Below are 20,890 nucleotides of genomic sequence, written 5' to 3' on the forward strand. Positions count from 1 at the left end.
ACGGGGATCAGTGGGCTGGGGCAGAGAGCGGTCATGGAGGTAGGGGGGTCGGCCGGCGTTCTGAGGCCACGGGGCAGGTGCGTGCGCGTCAGGCGTCGCTTACCCGCCCGCCGCCCCTGGGCGGCTACAGCACGGCGGGGCTCGGCTGGGCGCCGGCGGAGCGCGGCGCTCGCTCGGCTCACGATCGTGTTTGCGCATGACCCCTCCCCGCCTGCGCCCTCCCCTCCCCGGCGGCAGCGGGGAAGGTTAGCCTCAGACACAGGCGGCTGCTCGGCGGCGGCGGCGGCCGCGGCGACGCAGTGCAGAGGTGCGGGCAGGTTGCGCTGGCCCCGCGCCCCGTCTCTCCTGCGCCCCGCCTGCCTCCGGAGCCCGCTCCCCGCCGGCGGCCTCCCTGCGCCGGTGTCGGGCCGGCCCCCCGGCCATGAGCGCGGTGCTGGGTGTCCCCCCGCCGCGCCGCCTCCCCCGCCGCCCCCGGCGGCTGCCGGGCTCCAGGAAAGTAGCTTGATGAGTGTCCAAAGTAGCAGTGGAAGTTTGGAGGGGCCGCCATCTTGGTCCCGGCTCTCCACGTCCCCACCGAGCCTGCAGGGCTGCTCCGCGGCGGCGGCCTCCCAGCTCCACGGCGCGCCGCCCGGCAAGCCGCCCAAGGAAGGTAACCAGCGCGCCGCGGGGCTGCGCGGGGGGCCCGGCCCTCGGGGAGGGGCTCGGCAACCGCCGCCGGAGGCCGGTCCCGGGCTGGTGGGGAGCGGTGGTGGTGGTGGTGGTCCGGGGTCAGCGTTGGGCCCGGTAGCGGCGAAAGGAGCCTCGGGCGCTGGGTGAGCGGGGCCCCCGCCCGCGCCTCCCGCCGCCGCTCGTCAGCGCGGCGGCGCCTTGTTTCCCCCCCCCCCCCCCCCCGCCTCTGGGCCGCGGAGGGGGATCGGCCGCGCTCCCTCCGCTCCGGGGCTGTCCGTCCGCCCGCAAGAGCCGCTCGAGTGTCCTCCCACCGCGGCTTTCCTCGGGCGGCCGCTCGAAATCGGTTCCCCTCCGCCAGCGGCAAAGTAAAAGTGCTGCGCCGGAGGATGCGGCCGTTGTTGCTGGATGGAGTCGGGCACTTTTGGCATCATGGAGGTGGGGAGGAGAGAGGGGCCGACACCGGCGGGTTCGTCCCCGTGGGGAAGGCGCCCTCGGGGTGGCCGGTTTTGCGGCCACAAGTGACAGGGCGCCTTACGGCCACCGCGGAATGACTGCAACTTTCCTCTGTCCTCCATCACGCCTTAGATGATAATATTTTTCTCCTCCCTCCCCTGCTCCTCCCCTCTTGTGTTACACCGACAGCAGGGTGTTGTGGGTGTTTGCAGGGAATATCTGTATGAAGGTTATGAGCAAACAAGTCCCTTCGCTATTCCCTTTCGGGTATTGTCTGGTTTTCCTCCTTGTGTTGAAATGTACTGCCACAAGATGTAGCAGTTATACAGCTAGTGGATCGCTCGGTGCTTTTAGCTAAAATAACTACTTGCTGAACGCCGGTTAGTGGTGGAGGAGAACTTTTATACACAGATACTTGCATACCGAGCAGTTGTATAATTTTACTCCATTTGCCCCGGTTTAATGAATACCATGTAGCATTTCTTGTGCTGTCTGCAGAATGTCATTGCCCAAGCAGCAAACTTGCTAACTTAAAATAGAAATAATAGTGAAAATGGGAAGTCGTTGTTTTTCAGGTCTTCCTGTAGCTGCTTGCTTGCCTTTTTTATTTTTTTTTTTGGTTGATAAGCGATGTAAGGACTCGGTAACAGGGATCCGACATCCTGGAAACATGCAACGCAGCCCGTGTTTCTCCATTTTCCACACCAGTAGTTGTCAGACTTGTATCACTCTGTGTCACTTTTGCACACGCTCCTGCAGGTAGATTGACATGAAATGCTCTAGAAAATACCTGGAGAGGAATTATGGTATATGTTAAAGATGCTGAGTAAAGTGGCAGGCATTTTGTGCTCAGCTGCTCTGGGAAACGGAAGCTTTCAGAAAAGCAACTACCACCGGCCAAATATGTAGTTTAAGTTTATGGAGAGTAGGTTTCTTCAGTGTTGCAACACTTGTTATAAATATGCTTGCACATAATATCCACATAGTATGTATACATGAGATATTTTTTGTTGTATTTCAGATAGCCAGCATACAGGCTTGAAAAGATTATTGCAGCACAACTTACGTATCTTATCTATTTTAAAGAAAAAGGGTGTTCCTTGACTACCGCTATTTAGACAAGGAAGAACATTTTTGTGAATTAATTTCTGACATAATGATTCTTTTTACTTTTTTCTTTCTTATGACTCATGCTGTTGGATTTTTCTGGGTGCTGTAATTTACGTCCTCTAATACAGATTCAGGAGTTAAAGAGTAATCAAAACCCTGGTGTTTGCTTAGTTGCTATATGGTACTGTATTTGCGTGGTGTTTCTGGGTCAGGATAATTGTGTGTCCTCCCTAGGTAGTTCTGTTTGAAGACCAGCATCAGCTGCCAGCCATGCTTGGTTTATATTTTGCATTCATACTCCTGGAATATTATCAGAACACCTTACTTCATGTATGTACATTCTACAGTGAAGTATCTTGCCTGAAAGCAATAGGCCCTGAAATATAAACATGTCAATATGCCATAGACATTGGCTTATATATGTGAAAGATCAAACTAATAAGCGTGCAGTATTTTCAGTGCAGTGTATTTATAGGAGCTTGTACTCTCATCGATTCTGAACTTGTGATACCTTGTGATGTTAACAGAGGTTATGAGCTTTGCAGTAGCGCATGAGGCTGCTGGCCCATACTGGATCAGAGCTGCGTTGCTGTGCTGATGCCTCTGCTGATTCTGGGTGGATGATATTTCCAGGTTACGGTGCATACAGTTCTTGGGTTGAGCTTGTGGTCCAGCCTGGCCTTCCCCTTTGTGGATTCAGACCTCTGTGACAGTTGCCTTTGGATGCACAGACCTTCGCGGCATGCACCACGTGTGATGTGGTCTATCTGACCTTACCTGTGATTCACTGTGAAATTTTCGCAAGAGCCTACATCTCTCTATGGGCTTTTAAGGGTTCTGATTTATTAAGAACAGAAACCTCCAGCACCCTGATTTAGGAAGTCCTAAAATATTCTCTGAAGCTGTAATACGGAGAAAGCAAAAAGAAAGGCTCTGACTTTATCTTTTAAGGTTTTAAAATTAAAGGACTGGGGTGGACTTAAGTGCAGTTGCATCTGTATACTTTCATTGTACCAGAACTGTCTCTTGTTTGCATTTCACTATAGCTTATAAATGTCTGTAGTTATGTTAATTGTTTTATATACTGATAATTGATGTGTGGGATATGTGGTCAGTTATTCAAGAGCCATGCAATAGGTGCTATTGGGAATTTAGGAGGACTGTTATGTGCATTATTTTGCATAAGGTATGTGATCATGGACCTAAATCCTATGCCACAGCTCACATAATTGCAGTCATGCAACTTCAAGTTTGAAATTTCTAAACTTTTGACTGCTTTATGCATGCAACTAAAAAGACAAGAGCACATAGTTGGAAAATGCTGTTTTGTAAATGGGGGATGTTCATGCCACTGCTGACAAGGCAGAGAGGCAGAGGAAATTTCCTGAATCATGCAATGGTTTGAAGGACCTTAAAGATTGTCTGGTTCCAGCCCACTTCCATGGGCAGGGGCACCTTCCACTAGACCAGGCTGCTCAAAGCTAACCTGTCCTTGGACACTTCCAGGGATGGGACATCCACAGCTTCTCTGGGCAGCCTGTGCCAGTGTCTTGCCACCCTCACAGTAAAGAATTTCTTCCTTATATCTAATCTAAATCTACCTTCTGTTCAAAGCCATTCCCCCTTATCCTATCACTACATGATCTTGTAAAAAGTCCCTCTGCAGCTTTCTTGTAGGCCCCCTTTAGGTGTACTAGATGGCTGCTGTCAGGTCTCCCCAGAGCTTTCTCTTCTCCAGGCTGAACAAACCCAGCTCTCTCAGCCTGTCTTCATAGCAGAGGTGCTCCAGCCCTCTGAGCATTTCTGTGGCCTCTTTACTCACTCCAACAGGTCTACATCCTTCTTAGGTTGGAGGCCCCAGAGCTGAACACAGTACCCCAGGAGGGCTCTCACCAGAATAGAGGGTGAGAATCACCTCCTTCAACCTGCTGGTCACACTGCTTTCCATGCAGCTTTCTGGGCTGCAAGTGCACATTGTCAGATCATGTTGAGCTTCTTCCTCAACCAACATCTCCAGGATTTGGGACATACATATGGTGTTTTAGAATAGCTTCTCTTTTGATATGGGAAGCAGTGCCACAATGTCTGGTAGTCAAGCATGATGCAAGTTATTTTTTGTTTGTGCTCTTGGCTTCTGACACTTTACTAAAAGTAAAACAATGCCAAATACAACTTTGAATTACCACGACAGGAGCGTACATTTCAGTTTTCAAATTTGAGGCCAAATTAACATATGATGACAAGATGGTAAATAAACTCAGGACATGTGTCTGAAACACTCTGGAGGGCTAATGCTATAGGAGTAACACATTTTGTTGGTAATTTTTTTCTTTTAAATTTGATAAATGTACAGTATTTTTATTTATTGTTACCTAAAATATAATGGTAGTTGTCTGTCAGAGAGGTACAGTTTTTCCTCCTTAAGTTTCCAATCTAGAAAATGTTTCTAGATGCCAGGTTGTATCACATACGCTACATAGAGTGTATTAGCCCATCAACATGAAAGGTACCTGATCTTACTAAATCTTCCTGGGTTGTTTTTTTTTTCTGTTGTTTGCTTATAGTGTAAATGCTCAACTGCTTTATTTGCTTAACCAGTAAGTTCTCAGCAAGTTTGTTGGGTTTTATCATTCAACTGTAGATTAAGTATTTGATGGATTTGACCGGTTCACGTGAGGACAGAGAAAAATGGGAACACTTGACATTTAAAGATGGTGGTATGTTTTTACTTAGGATGAGCACAGCAATCATGAAAGATTATTTGGGCTGGCAGTAGCATGAGCAGGTGTTGTGGAAGACTTCATGTTGTTCCACTAGTATGCAGAGATTCTAGCTTGTGATATTGTTGCTGGTTTTGTTGAAGATGTGTTTCTCATAATGAACTGATGCTAATGCCAAATTCTGGTGAGATTTTATAGCATGCCCAAATGAGAAAAGGTGACCTTTTTTTTAATATAGGTCCTTATTTGAATCTGGTTTTCTGAAAGGCAAGTGCTGCAGAGAACAGAGCAAATTAGTGCTTGGGTGATTGTTTTATTTTAATTCTGTTTTAACTTGCTAGAATGGAATTTCCCATTAACCTGTTCTCTTTTAAAGGGAGAGAGAATCAATATGTTTAAGGACAGACTGTATTTATTTATTTATTTATTATCTCAATTCAAAGAAAAAGTTTGTTATTTCAGTTTTTTACCCTATGATTTTTTCTTGGTTGCTGTTTCTTTCAGCAAGTAAATTTTTTTCTTCAGTAAGCGGTAATAAACTTGCAGACCAGAGTTATTATTAATAAGCAATTAGTCTTGTAATTTCTTTGGATTTTGTTAAAGTTGGGTACTTCTAAATGATTGCAAAATACTGTTCGGAGTCGTGGGAAGGAGTACTGTATATATGTGCATCATAGTCAAAGTTAGGTCTACAGAATTTTGCTACCTGAAGAATGGAGGTTATGGAAATATGACAGGTTCAAATAATCCTTTATGCTTTCTGTGTTCTGGATACAAGGCTGTCTTTTGAAGTAGTACTTGCTCCCAGTCCGGATTACTTCCATACTCTATTTGTTGCTCCTATGCTGAACTGGTTTTTTTTTCACATGTGAGAATGTTGAAGTTAGAAAACTGTGTTTATGCAGTGAAGCATCTTTTGAACTGTAGCTCCCCTAAAATGTAAAAGCACACAAGGAGGGGGAAGAAGAGCTTTATGAACTTCTTCCTGTTTGGCTTGGTGTGTTTCTGCTGCAAAAGAGCAAAAGGGAAATTTGGTTTGCCAAATTGCTCTGAGTGGAGGTGAAAGTGGTTAGAGGAAGAAGAGTGGTCAGGTTTGCTGTTGAGAATGCCAGTGCTCCACTTGTCATTGTTGGAAAGCAGTTAAACAGAAACTGGCCACCATAATATAACCCAGTTTCTCATGTGGGCTTGCAAGTAGACAACTTCTGATGGTTGCTGAAGATAAGAAGGGACAAGCACTGCATTTTATGTTCAGTACTCAAGGGTTGAGTTTGGTAGTGGTAGAGAAGAGTTAGTAAGCATCAGAAGGTATTTTGAATCCTACATTTCCCTTCATCTTGACTCCATTCTTATTGAGATGCTCTGTTTAGGGTAGAACCTAAGGCTGTGCTTCCTTCCCTGGCACCTCTCTGGAGATCTTACTCCTTTCTTTAATTCCTGAGCCGAGCACTGGAATATGCCGGCAGAAGAATCCAGGCAAACCAGTGTTTCCCTGGGGAGGATGCAGTAGGTGGCAAGAATATGAATGCTTGTAAGCTTTAATTGACCTTTGTCAAACTTAGTCCCCAAAGCAGGGAGAAGAAAGACTTAAAGTGAGGCTGGATGGGCTGAAGTTTTAACAGGGGAAGGCTGGGGCTGTGCGAGCCTTTGGGTGTGGGTCTGTGCTAGAGGGATTGACTGAAATCAGAGTGATTATATTACTAATTTTAATCATGACATAAATCAGCAAGCAGGAAATCCTGATTAAATAATTGTTTTTAATTTTATTTTGCATTTGTGCTTAATTATTTTTTCTAAAGAAAAGTTGATTCTAATTGGTCTAATTTGATCATGCCTTTTGCCAGGCAGGAGGGTATGCATCTATATGCATCTAAGTAGTTATGCAGCTTAGTTTCTTAATGTTTTAAGAAACATAGTTCCCTATGCTTTAGATAGCTTTTAGCTAGCTTTATTAGCTAGATAAAATGAATCATAATCATGCTAGATACATAAGAAGAAACAAATATATCCAAATGTGTTTTGCATTTAAACCAGATAAAGTAGTAGTCTGTAGTTTGTGACACAAGTCTGTTATATCCTGTCATCTCACCCTGTGAGATTTGGAGTTAATAGATCAAATCCAGTCACTGTTCCTTCTTGTTCATCATTTGGGAAAGAAAGCCAGGCTTTCCTACTTTCCTAGTTGTCCATTGCTCTTCAGCAGTTCCAAGTGAGCCAACTGTTGAAGTGGTTGAACAGGTGAAAATGGCAGAAGCAGTTGCTGGGGAAAGCTGATCAAGTGGCTCAGAGCTCAGATTTGGCATCTTGCTGGAAGCTTCCAGCAATGTGGTTTGGCTGCCAGCAGAGCATAAAAGTTTATATTGTTTGAATGTATTTTTACCTTGTATGAATTTAATGGATCATAAAGTTTAAACCTCACCATAGATTCTTATCGCGTCAAGTTTAGCTTAAGCGTTTAATGCTGGAGTGTATTTTTAAAATAAACAACTAGGAAAAATTACCAACTCAGTGTTCAAAAGGCCATTGTAGCTTTAGCTGGAGAGGTCCTGGGACAGATGAATGTCCTCCAAGTAGTCAGAGGTAAAGCTAGAGGTTGTTGGATGATTACACAACTGTGATGGGAATCTGGTTGCTCTGGAGATTACTGGAGCTTTTACGTGAAACAGAATGCTGTAGAGAGGTTGTATTCCCTGGGACTGCCTCCACGTGCTGAGAGGTGGCAGCAGGAGCATTAAGCAATGTATCTTGCCTCATCGTATCTGCATAGTTCTAAGTGGGTGGAAACTTAAAGGCCGCAGTGCTTTCTTTATAATGTCCTTAAGAAGAAAGCACTTTGCACTCCTTTAAGAGATGAGGATGGTGGTAAGAAACCCCAGAGTGCCTTTTACAGGAAATGAAGGCCAATCGGAATTACTTGGAGATTGGCAAGTGCTGGATTCCCTTTCTTTGGACTTCTAATACAGCTGTACATATAAGAGAAAAGGGAGAAAAATACCTTTTTTTTCTTTTTTTTTTAAATTTTAAGAATAACAGGTAATCTTGATGCTTTTAGAAATATCCATTGTATGATGTCACATACACCCAACCTTTTAGATATTTAATTTTATAACTGTACCTGGAGCTCAAGGCATGTAATAGCTTCAAGCACCCTGTCCTGCAGCTTCCGGTGAGTTGCAAATTCTTATTTTTGGTCAGCAATAGAACCTCTGAACTGCTACCTAAGGGCGGCAATTGGAAAGTAACATTAAATACACAACTATTTAGGTTGCTTTTCTTAACTCCTGTAAGTCTGACAGAAATTGATTTAGATCTGGTTTTCACTTGGTGGGTGTCTGCCCTTGGCATCACAGAAGTGTTTCTCATTTCTCCACCACTGAACTCTTGGGCTCCTTGATTCTATGGAGAAAAACTCAGATGACACTGCCAGTAGGATTTCTAATACTTCTTCATTCTTGTGGCTTAGGCTAATCAGGCCTATGCACTGCATAGCTGTATTTGTTAAGTGTTGTGTTTTCTAGTTAATGCTGCATTCTCATAGGTTCCCCAGTTTTGTCCTAAATTTTGCAGCTGTACTTCTGCCAGTGCTTTTTGTTGTTTTGGTTTTGTTGTTGTTGTTTTTTTATTTTTTGTGGCTTAAAACCCTCTTTGTAGCTATTTTGGACCTTAGGGAGGTTGCTGTCTTTGCCATTTCTTAGCTTATTCCTAGTAAAAGCAATGAGTAGTGTCCTTTAGTAAGTTGATATTTTCATTATGAAGCAATTGAAAACATACACAATTAATAGCATTCATTTTAACATCAGTAGAAACATGCAGTTTTAAATCAAATACACAGAATTCTAATTTAAAACATGTTTATTTCCAGGACAAGTTCTAGTTTTGATGGACACTGGTGACTTACAACAAGGCTTATATTTTTGTAAGTGATATCACTATAAAGACCAACCATATTTGCACACATAAGATCATAATGAAACCAGTTTTTTCAATAAATATGTTTGTATAGGGAAAAATATAGTAACTTTGAAATAGCTTTGTTATTTTGTCTTTTACAAATACCATGCTTATGTAGGAAAACATTTTGCAGGTATTCTGCTGGAGGTCTTAATTTAGTGGCAAATTCTCTTAGTCTCCATAGGGAATGATCTGGTTGTAACAGTTCTGTTGAAAGTTCTATTAAAAGATGTATCAGAAGTTTTGAAACTTCAACGTAAAAGTCCTTTGTGAGCGCTAAGTCATGCTAAGGTGTATCCACGAGAGTCTTGCTGCCCTTGCCGCAGCTCTTTTCCCCCTGTATGTCCCCTTCCACTGCTAGATGAGAATTTACGCAGTGGTGTGAAGAGTGATGATAGTCTGATTATCTTCATGAAGTAATTTTAATTATGGTAATGCTGATTATAGATTATTAAGAATAGATTTATTGGTATTGATCACTATGGTTTCTTTTTTTTTTGTTTCTTTTGCAAGTCAGTTATTTCTTGAGCTGGCTGTTGTTCAGGTTGCTGTGTCTTTGAGACATGGTATAGAAACCTTTTAATTACTAGTGTTGCATTTTAGTTTCAGTAGTTTTATTCACAATACAGAGCTATGATAGAAGGCTATCTAGCAAGTTTTCTGCAAGCTTCAACTTTCAATAAGGTAGACTAATTCTTGTTATAGTACCTTTGTATTTAGTGTCATGAAGAGCCATTATGAGTGGGATTTTTGTATTTTAAAGTGATACAAATCAGAGGAATTCCTGAAGATGCAGGTTTAGAATTTTAAAATGAGATACAAAAAGCACTTTTTGCTGTGCACATTATTGCTTCAGTATGTGACTGCTTTCTGTGAAGTGCATTGCCTGTTTAATTTACCTCTACTTACATAATCAGATTGTGTATTACCTCTTTCTAATTAAATTGTATTATTAAATGATTGTGATACTAATAATGCCTAAGAGGGGTAACACTAGTATTCAAACTAAGAAAGGCAAAAATCATGGTCTTTGCGTCCTTGTTAGATGGTGTTTTGTATTCTGCATCCATAGATAATTTTCTTTTTTTTCAGTCTCTTGTTTGATACATGCTGTCGCATCCAGAACATCCAAGTGGTTAGTATTAAGGAAGAGGCAATTTTTTATATCATGCATGTACACACTTTTATATATACACAAAATGCGTGTGTGAAGTCTTGATGAGCAGTCTGTTTAGTCATCAGGAATACTAATGTTGTTAGGACCCCCCATCCCCCATAGCAGGCTCATAAACAAGCTCAGCTTACACAAAAACTTCAGCTGCTTTTTAATAAAAATGTTCTAAATTCCTGTTGTCTGTTACTATGTACTTCTTAAGAACCTGGTTAATTTTTCCAAAGATGTGATTTTGTTAAACCTGCTGATGAATACTGCAGATGATGCAAAATTTGGCTGCTAGATTGATCATGATAGTTTTGCCATATCTTGATTTTTAGCTTTTTATGTAGGTGTTTGCTTCTAAACAGAATAATAGAGGAAAATAGAAACATGTAGAGTTCACCAAAAAGCAGAGTCTGGTTGTATATTAGATTATACATTAATGTTACATTTCTTGTATTTTTTCTCCCTTTGTACTTGCAACATATATCATAATTTGGGAATGGAAATTTGAAGCTATGACAACAAAATAATTTCCAGTAAATGACCTTAATAGTGATTTTTTTTTTCCCTTCTCTGTGTCGTGTGATTGAAAGTTGACCTGATTTGTTCTCCTGGCTAAATCGCAACGTGCTGTTCTCTGTGAGCCTTTCACTTGTTTTTCTCTTCTAGAGAAGTGCAAACAGGCACCGACCTCTGCCAGCATCTGATACACCATCCTGCTGTTTTCCTTAAATCTTTTTCTCTAAGTTTGTCCATACGAGAGAGAGAGAACCTGCTATTTTTACTTCTTTTTCTTGTTCTTGTGGCTTTGAAATCCCATCTTTCTAAGGGAAGCAATGATGAGGCAGCAGTACCAGTGACTGTCAGGAGCTGCAGAATCTGGCAGTGCACCACAGTCTGGGTGGGTTGTGTGTGCCCTCCCCTAGACCCGGTCCCTCAGGCTGCCTCCTCCCACTGCCCCTTTCCCTTCCTGACCAGTGCTGGGCAACAAGAGTGACCTCCAGTCTTACCCTGTTCCTCTGCTTCCCCTGGGCTTCTCTAAACTGTCATTTTCCTGCCCAAATTGTGGTCCCTCTGCTCAGTTTCCATTTGTGCATGGTGTTGATTTTGCTGGAGGAAAGGTAGTCTTTGACAAAGGGAGCAGTCGATGTGGTAGAAGCCAGAACCTTCCGGAAATTCAAGCATTGACCGTCCGTGCTCAGCAGGAGGTGCACTTGGTGGCATGGTTTTGCACAGATGCAGCGGGGAGTGTCTCCTCTTGTGTCCTCTGGTGTGTTACCATGTGGGAGCACTGGACTGTAGTGCTGGCAGCAATCGCAAGTGCTTTGTGCAGTTAAGAGTTCATGGGTGCCTGTGTCTAGAAAGACTGGAGAGGAATGTTGGTTTACCTTGGGTGTCAAAATCCTGCTTGGCCGTCAGCTACCTCTTGAGAAAAGGTGAAATCCAGTTTCAGATTGTTGTGGATAAAGGACCACATGAGGAATTTTTGGGAAATAACATACTTTATTAGTATGCTTTCAGTCTTTAATAATAGAAATTCCTAATTTTTTGGGGGGTTTAATTCAAGACTGGTCATCACAATTGCTTTTTGTTACATCCATTGAGTCATTGAATCTGTTGGGTTTGTTGCATGAATAAGCCACAGATACCGAGTGATTTCTGGAACAATAAAACATTTTTAGTATGAGTTCTCTCAGTTGATAAATAATCATGTTAGGATGTAGTACTTGCAGAACAACATTTTGTTCCATAAAAGCAGTAAATGAAGATAGTGTTCGAATTAGTGATGGAGGTAGCTACCGAACCAGGTGGTGTGGTTGGCTGTTAGGGATGTAGAAGGGCTTCGTTGGAGACTAGACTGGTGTTTGTCCGACCTTTCTACCAGGCTCTGCGGCTGTACTCGCTCAGTTGCGTTTGCATTTGCCACCTGCTATTTAAAAGCTCTCCTGTCTCTTTAAAGTCACGCGGCCGTGTCACGTGAGCGTGCTGACCGCCGCCGCGTGGTGGTTGTAACTGCCGGCTGCCACCTGAGGGGGGCGCGTCCTGTCCGTTGGCCCAGCCGTAGCGGGCACGTCACGGCACGGCACAGTGACGGGGGCGGCCTCCGGCTTCACCGACTTTTCTCCCTGGGAACTGCTGCCGGTGAAGCTTCCTCCTCACTGATGTGGTTTTGTACTGTTGCTTTTACCTGTTCTTAAACTTAAATTGTCTTTTTGCCACAGAGGTAGCGCACCAAAGCAGTGGAGACTCATCAGCCTTGTCTAACTGTCTCATTTGGGCTCTCTGCCTTTTCTAACTGGTGGAGGTAAGCCTGGCTCAGCTCTGGATCCTCTTGAAGTCTGCCGTAGATTTGTTGATAGATTTATTCAGCTTTTAAAAATCTCCCGTGCAGTTAGCTTGGTTTAGTCACCCCCAAAGTCAGGAGTGTGGGAGTATGCGTGTTAAGTGTATGCCAAGTGAAAGGCATCCTCACTTCTCAGCTGTTGGTAAGGTGTGGTAACCTCCTGGTAGCAAGGGCTCCTCTGTCAAAATGGCTGTAGGAGATAGGTTCCAGGAGGCCTGCCTCAACCATCCAAGAATTTCATTGTTCTCCTCTGCATCTGGTATGAGCATCAGGAAAAGCCCTGCATTACCTCCTGTCAGTTGGGGATGGAGTGCTTCTACATGGTAGATGATATTAATTGCGCATAAGTATTTTTACTGGTGTCTTGAAGTATGCTTGGAATAAATACCTGAATTCATTTGTGTGGAGCTTTTTTCCACTATTAAAAGCCTAAATATCTGCCCTTTTTCAGGGCTTTAACTGGTGTCCCTGCTCATGGCAGGGGGGCTGGAACTAGATCTTATGGTTCTTTCCAACCCTAACTATTCTATGATTTATGTTACGAAATTTTATTCACATGATCACAGACTTTCTTCTGAAGTCAGTTCGCTAAAACCTGTTTGCTCTGCCTGCAAGATGGGCAGTTCTCAGGAAGGGGCTATGCTGAAAGGAATGAGAATCCCTTTCTTCTAAAACATGAATGAAAGTGATAGTATAGCAGAAAAGAAAGCTGGTTTAAAATTAGGCGTTGAGCGCTGGATAGGAGAAATGGCTGTAAAGCAGATTTCTTTAACGGTAATGCTGAGCAACACTAAAACTGAATTTTTGACAGATGATTACATAGGGTATTTCTTTGTGCACTGGATGGGTGCTGAATTTTTAAAAATGTTCAGTACACAAAGTTGCAACTGAATTTAATGTACACTGTTGGTATCAATAGGCTTTGTAGCTGTGCTGTAAGAAAGACAAGTACAATATTGAAAATAGTTTTCCCCCTTACCTTTAAACTTGATTTTTAACTGATTCATGTGTGATTTCATACAAGTCTCATTTTTTCCCTGTTTAGAATGGGAGCAGTACTGCAAAGTCCTAGGAAAATATAGGCGTAGTCATTAACATGTCAGTTTTACATGTGTGTAATTTCTCTATTTAGAGCCATATTCTGAGAGGCTCCTCCCTACAAGGAACTTCACGGAAATTATTTTTCTCCCCTATTAAGTGAAGTTTGGATTGTCCTGCCAGTTCAGAAGCTGCTGGTTGAGCAGTACATTAAAAAGCCGCAACCCCCTAAGAAGCACCACAAAAGGAGCACCACCAAAACCTAAGAAGCACCTTCTGTGAGCACCACCTATAGACAGGCTGCCTACAAGAGAAAAATCATGAGCCACCTTATACATAGCGTGGCCCTCTCAGCATGAGCGGGGAGGGTCCCTCTTGCATGAGCTGCCCACTGGTGTGATGGTTTTTCACAAAGCTGTAATTCAGCAGCCTAAATCTCTTAATGTAAATTTGTTTTATTTGTTTTAATTATCACTATTTTCTATCCTGTGTACACCACACAGATATTTTGAAAAGAGGAAGTTTGCTGTATTGTTTGAGGTTAGTGCCTTTTTTCAAGATGGTATAGTTCAAAAGCCAAAATAGTTCATAAGTCTTGTGCTTACAGTTAGAGGTGAACTTACTATCCCAGTTTAATCTTAGAGGTGCAATAAGCTTTCCTACATGTTTGATGTTAAACTGTGGTTGCTTATATAAGTATATGAGGGTTGAAATTTTAGTTGATCATAATGTTATGAGTGAAATACATGAATGTATTTGGAAAGACTTAGGTTTTTTTGCTTGATTTCTTATTTGTAGCATGTTGCTTACCATGTCATGGTGAAAACAACATTGGTTGAAAGTTACATACTGTGATCGGCATTTCGTTATATCCTGTGTGTTTTAGGGAGCAGAACACTTCCCTCTGCCTCTACAGTCAGTGGACTGTCTGTGCTGGGAAGATTTTGGGGATCACGAGGGCAGAAATGGCAGTAGGAGTTACAGAAGTAAGATTAGGAAATACAGGGAATTAACAACTGAAACACACTTCTTTTCATGCAAATACAGCTTTCAAATACCAAATGACTGGTATAAAAAAAATAAGATACATTTATTCTATGACTTTGTTGGGGGATTTTGGACTGCCTTTCTATCCTATAGTTAACTTCCAGACAAATTTATTTGGGGAAAAGGTGCACAATTTGTGTTTGTTCCTTCATGGTTTACTTTTTCTGAAGAGTGAGAATGAGAACCAAAAACCCTCTGGGAAGGGGCATTGCTCACTCTTCCTGCTCCATAGGTGACCTCTGCTTTTAACTTCCTTTTCACTTTGTTAGATAGCAGAAACCACTGTTTATTTTTTATACTTGCAAAAGGTCTGTGCCATTTTAATCCTTGCAGTACAGCCATTTCGTGGACTAGAGTGTTTAGAGCTCCTGGTTTGTTTCCTAATAAATGAATGCAGCAAATGAAGTTTGCTATACTTTCTGGTATTTCTCTAGGTAGAAGTTTTTATTCTTCAGGATTGCTCCAGGCTTTTAGTCCTTTTCAGCATAGAAATAGATGGAATGTAGCAAGCTTTTGTTCAGAACGTGATGCTCTTTTTGAAAGTATCACAAAACTGGTGTTATCTTGTGACCCGTTAGTCTGCATTGCCAACAAGTGACCCATGAACTTGCAGTGTGCTTCTCCCTGCTTGCTGCCTCTTCCCCAGGGGGACAGGGAGTGTCTGGTTTTGCAGCAAATGAAGCTGAAATGGGCAAATTTTGCTTCTCTGATTCTGTTTGGTTACTTTTTACAGAGCTGTCTGGAAGCAATAGTAATTGCTGCAGATTCTTCTACATAGAGATGAAAAGAGAGCTGGTAGAGTTAGGCAGGCAGCATGTCGCCTGCATATGTGCAGCCCAGGCTGTGTTAGTTTTTATCTCTCTTGACACAAAGTTGTGTTCAAGGCAGATGTTTGGTACCTAGGAAGACAGTGCTTTAGTGTTTCTGCCACAGATGTCTTGTGTAATTTTGACCAAGATGTTAGGTGCTTTTTGTAAAATATAAATAGGCTTCTCTTATGTTATAGAGCAATTGTAAGCGTAAACTTCTCATCCTTATACTGTATATTTGTTTATCGATCGCAGCAGTAGTAGAACAGTGCAGTAGAGCAGCACAGATACTGCTGTATAGGGCACTAACAAGGACTTTTTTTACTTTTGATTGACCAAGGATCTCCAGTAAACTAAGGCATACACAGGGGTACCATCATATTTTCTTCTCATATTTCTTCTAATATGGTAGTATACAATCATTTAGCTATGCATTTAATGTAGTTTTTCATTAACCAGACCACTGTTCTTAACTCTGAAGAAACAAAACTCCTGTTGACCTTACCACTGTGTAATGAAGCTTCCCTTTCCAGGAGAAAGCTGCATGGAAGCTTGACGTGGTTGTTTAAGGCTTTAGGTGAGACTTCAGAGACCTTAGTGTCCAGTTTATGCAGGCACAGACTATAATGGTCAGAGATGACAAGAAACATCAGGAAGGATCTCTTAGTAGGATACCCAGTTGTTGCCATAACTGACAGTTGTCTTAAACTGTATTAAAAGCACTTCATATGATTGTGTTGTATCTCTGATTATTCCATCACTGTAGCAGATGTTCAGATCAGATGCTGTCATTGCAAAAAGTTTTACTGAAAATGCATTTGTTTTTAGTACCTATATACTTGTTCAAAATGAGCTAAATGCTTAGAGAAGTACTTCAGACAGCAAAAGTCAACTAGTCAATAAACTTGCTCATGGGTATCACCGTCTTTAGCTGTAAAGAGTACAAAACAGTCAGTGAAGATCAAGTTAACAAATCTACTTGCTTCTTTGAAACACTCTGGCTCTGCCAGTTCCCTATTAAGTAGTAGAAGTTGGTGGTGTTAATACAGGCATCAAAATCCTTCTGTCAGATCAGAATCCACTCTTTGATTGCTCTTGGCAGTTCAGAATAATATAGAGGACAATTGTGAGTGAGTAATCCAGGTTTCTAAAAAATTGGGAAAATAGGACACTTGGGATTATATAGCTACAGGTTTCAAAGGAATGGATATCGTTCGCTGTAATGAACACATTCAGGGTATCAGCCATCTGGTTTGTATATGCTCAAAGCATTGACTCCTTTGTCGGACTCATTCTGCATATAGTATTACAGCCAACAACTCTGGAAATCTGTTTTTAGCATTTTTTTAATTATTTAAGCTCTTAGTTGTATGAGTTCAGCTGGAAACGTTCAAGGGTTTGGGTGGGTTGGATGGGGCTTTGAGCAACCTCATCTAATGGCAGAGGGGTTGGAACAAGTTTATCAGTAAGGTTCCTTCTAACCCAAACAAACCATTCTATGATGCTATGATATTATTCACTGATGCTACTTTTCTGCAGAGTATTTTCTGTAGCATCTTTTTTTCTTTAATTGATACAAGAGGGTTTTCATGGTGAAGAAAGTTCTTGCAGTTTGGGATTTCAGTGTAGGAAGTACACTCTGATCTTGCTTAGGTCAGTTTTGGTTTTAAGAGCCTAGAAGGAACTACTGAACAAGGAGAGGGATTTTGTATCTGAGGAATTCTTTTTCTGAGTAGACTGTTCTGCTCTTGGGCACAGCAGATGTTTCTGTTACTCTATACATGAACTGAGCTGTTGAATTCAGTTTTTGTCTAGTTAAGGTGTGTGAAGAAAAGAGAAAATACAGAGATACCAGCCTCCTTACTGCTCTTGAGGGGTGGCAATTTCAAGATAAACAACTTTCAAAATGCTAGTAATGTACTGCATCATCTATCAGTTGTCTTTTCCCCCTTCATTCATCACGTTGAATATTATTCAGCAGACTCAGGAGGGACCTTGTCATGGTTCTGTTGCTCATAGCAGTATTTGCTATGCTAACGCTTCCTGTACAATGGTGCACATGGGAGTTACATTAGAAGTCTGGGAAATGGATAAGTGGATGCCATGTTGAATGTTGTACACTCTATCTTATTTTCTCTTTATTAATTATTCTATACTTGCCAACTCCTAGCATTAATATGGAAAAAAGAGACCTCAAGAAGTAATGGCATAATAATTTCTGGGTCAAGATGGGGAAAATGTGGTCTGTGAAGAATTCGTTCAGGAAGAACTAGCATAAAGAAAAGTTTGGCTAAAACCCAACCAATGTAAGGATTCACATGCCAAATAAAACTAAATTTTAACTTGTTTTCTAAATAACAAACAGGATTGGAATGAAACACAGCATGCCTGTTTCAGTGAATATTGCAAAAAGCTTCAGACCCATCAGCAACATTAATTGATAGACAGACCTGAGTCTTGAAAACTGTCATAGACATGCATGTTGTCTTTTTCAGGTTTCGGATGGAATTTTTAAAAGTGCTTAATCAGTTGGTTTTTTTCTTTGTTTTCAAGTCTTTCCATTTCCTACATGTTTAGTCCTACATCCTACATATATCCATTTCCTACCTATCTTAGGTACGGTGCTGCACCTCAAGCAGGTTGTGTCTACACCCGTGCAATGGGTTTGTTGTTTGTGGTGTTGAAGGGAAATGCAGTTTGTTTTGTATGCAATATGTATTTAAAATGCTGTCACTCAGAAATAAGAGCTCTTTGCTGCCTCAAGAGGTCTGTGCATTGCTCTTGAGCCATGTGTGGCTTCAAGGCAATTCAGTTGTACTTCCAAGGGGCTGGATTAGCAGAGGGACTTGTCAGAAACAAGGCATCACCAGCTTGCCTTGGTCATAGTTGCATGCCTGGTTCAGCCCCCATTACAATAGAACAGACCCTTGGGGAGCTATTGTTCTTTCTGTTGTATGAATCACTCCCTGAGCTCTGAATGAGCCATTCTGAGTTGCCATCTTTGTGGCATAAACCCACACGCATGAGTATATGTTGTTTGTGGCCAGATAATGACATTGGGAGGCAACTTGGAAATTCAGCTCTTCTGCCTACAGCCATCTGAGGAGACACATGATGGTCAAGGGATCTGTAGAAGAGGGTGCCTAGCTGAAAGGTGGGGAGAGTTAAACATTCTTAAATTGTTACACAGAAGTGTCTGCTAGCTAATCTGGAGTTGGCTCAAGTAGTTCATTCATAAGTCTTTCTGCAGGGTGTTAGCAGATATTCCCTCACGAACATATTTCTCTGTAATTCACTTTTCCTTTCCAGGTTGTTGGCCAGACAATTGAAACCCAAAAACTGGCAGCACAGAGATGAAGTCTAATGATCATTACAATTTTTATAGCGTTAAAGAATTGATTTCTGTTGTGGAATGATTTGCAGAGAATTACTTATCTTTCTAGTAGCCAAAGTTGTTTTTTTGTTTTAGATCAAGTCTGTGGGCCACTGAACTGCTGGAGAAAGTGAAATAAACAATGTTCAAAGGGCACTTTTAAAAAGTGAGCTGCAATCATTAAAAAAAACCTCCAAAACATAAACTTCCAAAAAGACATAGACTGCATCTTGGAGAGAGAAGGGGCACAGGAAACATCTTCCTGTTCTTTGAGCACCAGGAGAATTAATGTTGAGTGGTGAAGTCCAGGTAACCTAGCAACCTGTCTGAAATGCACTTCCTTGTCAGCTCTTTAGTTCACAGGAAGTCGGTGAGAATTGTTGTGTTCGGGGTGTTTTATCTCCCCATCAGAAAACCTTATTTTCTCTATTTTGTATTTTAACAAGTTTGCATCCAACAATCATACACCTGTAATCATCGGACACAGAAGTTGTATTTGTCAAAACTGTCTTCTGATGTTTATATGGAAGTTGGTGGGTTTTTTTCCTTATAATTTGTTCGATTTGCCATAATAGTGCTTTTTTTTAGGACAAAATTTGCCACTTACATTAGTTTCCTCCCACAGATTTTATGTAGACAAAAGCCTGAACTGTATGCATGTTAATTATCCAATTTTCCCCTTCTTTCTTTTATCCCCCCAGTGTCCCATAAGCAGTAATAACCTTTTGCTTGTTGCATCCCTCTGCCCATTCTTTTGGACACAGTCTTTCTCATTTTAAGAGGATTAATTTGTGGAATAAAAACTCACTTTAGGTTATTAAGAAAAGCATTTCGAGTTCACCTGGGCACTTAGCAGTAGTTGGAGTGGTGGTGTTTCTTAGGAAATGGGGGTACCTAAATAGAGAATTGAAGTTCAGTGAGAAATACAATTTTTATACTTGATTTTATGTGTTGTGTGCTTCAGTGTCAGTGGCTCAGGTACTGAGAAATGCTGCATTTTGACTGTGCATGTAAAACTACTTTTGATTAATTAAATTGATTCTGTGTTTTCCTGACCCTGCACTTAGGTACATATCTCATTAGGAATTTCTTATCACTTAAGATCTTTTCAAACAGCTAGTTTTGCTTGAATATCTGGATGTGTTTTTCCCCTTTGCTGTTGCCTTTACTGCTGCTGTTTGACTTCAGCTATGGTGATGGTTTTCAACTCAAATGTAGTACCCAAACTTTTTCATGTTACCTGTTGCTTGGAGGTTCTAGTAGCTACATAGTCATCTGTAAAAGTCGTTAATCCTCTTCATTGGAAAACAAGTGATTTTAAACGTTTCTAAATGTTCAGGTTAAACTTTGTCATGGGTAATCTGCAGTTTGTTGTTATTCTGTTCAGTATTTTGGAAGAGATGGAACCCTGGTGTCCTTTAAGCTTTGGTTATGTAGCTATTGTTAGGAGATAAATATAGTTCAGGGATTTAATTTGTTTTACTTTAAGTCTCAGAGATTGCATCTTCCTGTCTGCCCTATTGACTGCTAATTTAGGTTGAGTGGGACCTTCTCAACTGCTGGGTCTGCAGTACTGAATCACTGCGTCCTTGGGATTGTGGCTCACGTTGGATGGTAATGCCCTTCAAAGCCTTCTGCTGAGGGCAGGTTGCGTTTTTACTGTTACCTTGGAATCTAAGTCTTTTCATATTTCTGATGCTTGGCTTTATGCCATTGTATGAGCATCTCAACTTGTTTTCTTAGCACATTAGTAGTTTTCAAGCCTGTTTCCAGCTGTTTTCTGTGATTCCTCAAAACATGCTGTGGAAAAAAGACTATTCAAGACATGGTTTAGCAACACAGGTCAGTTTTGGGGATTGTTTGGGGTTTTTTTGTGGTGTTTTGTTTTTTGGTTTTTGTTTTGTTTGATTGTTTTGCTTTGGTTTGCTTTTCCTTGGCTCAATCTCACATCCCAGATGTTCTAGTTTAAGTGGAATAGGTGTCATTTTTCCAACTTAAAAATCAAGAAGTTTGGATCCACTCTGTAGAGTTTGGTGTCTTACTGGATTTTGATTTGTCATATTTTTTCACTTGATTAGACTTGTATTTTAGAGCTCTGTATGTTCCTTCACTGACAAATTGTTCTGCATTGCTTTATTCCCAGTTGACTTTGTAAGGTAGTGAAGCAAATATAAAGCACAAGCTGTAATAAATAGGAAGTTTTACTATTAATAGAAG

At 41.6% G+C, this 20,890-nt stretch overlaps 1 protein-coding gene across 1 annotated transcript in view; it reads left to right on the forward strand.

Annotated features, from left to right (window-relative positions):
* Positions 1-331: 331 nt before the first annotated feature.
* The window catches only part of TLK1 (tousled like kinase 1), a 70,351-nt gene continuing 49,792 nt past the window's right edge, over positions 332-20,890 (forward strand). Inside the window, exon 1 of the mRNA XM_034065173.1 lies at positions 332-649. Coding sequence (XP_033921064.1) covers positions 505-649 — 145 coding nt within the window. The 5' untranslated portion in view covers positions 332-504. The remainder of the gene's footprint in view (positions 650-20,890) is intronic.

The sequence above is a fragment of the Melopsittacus undulatus genome, chromosome 8, assembly GCF_012275295.1.
Source record: "Melopsittacus undulatus isolate bMelUnd1 chromosome 8, bMelUnd1.mat.Z, whole genome shotgun sequence".
Lineage (NCBI taxonomy): Eukaryota > Metazoa > Chordata > Aves > Psittaciformes > Psittaculidae > Melopsittacus > Melopsittacus undulatus.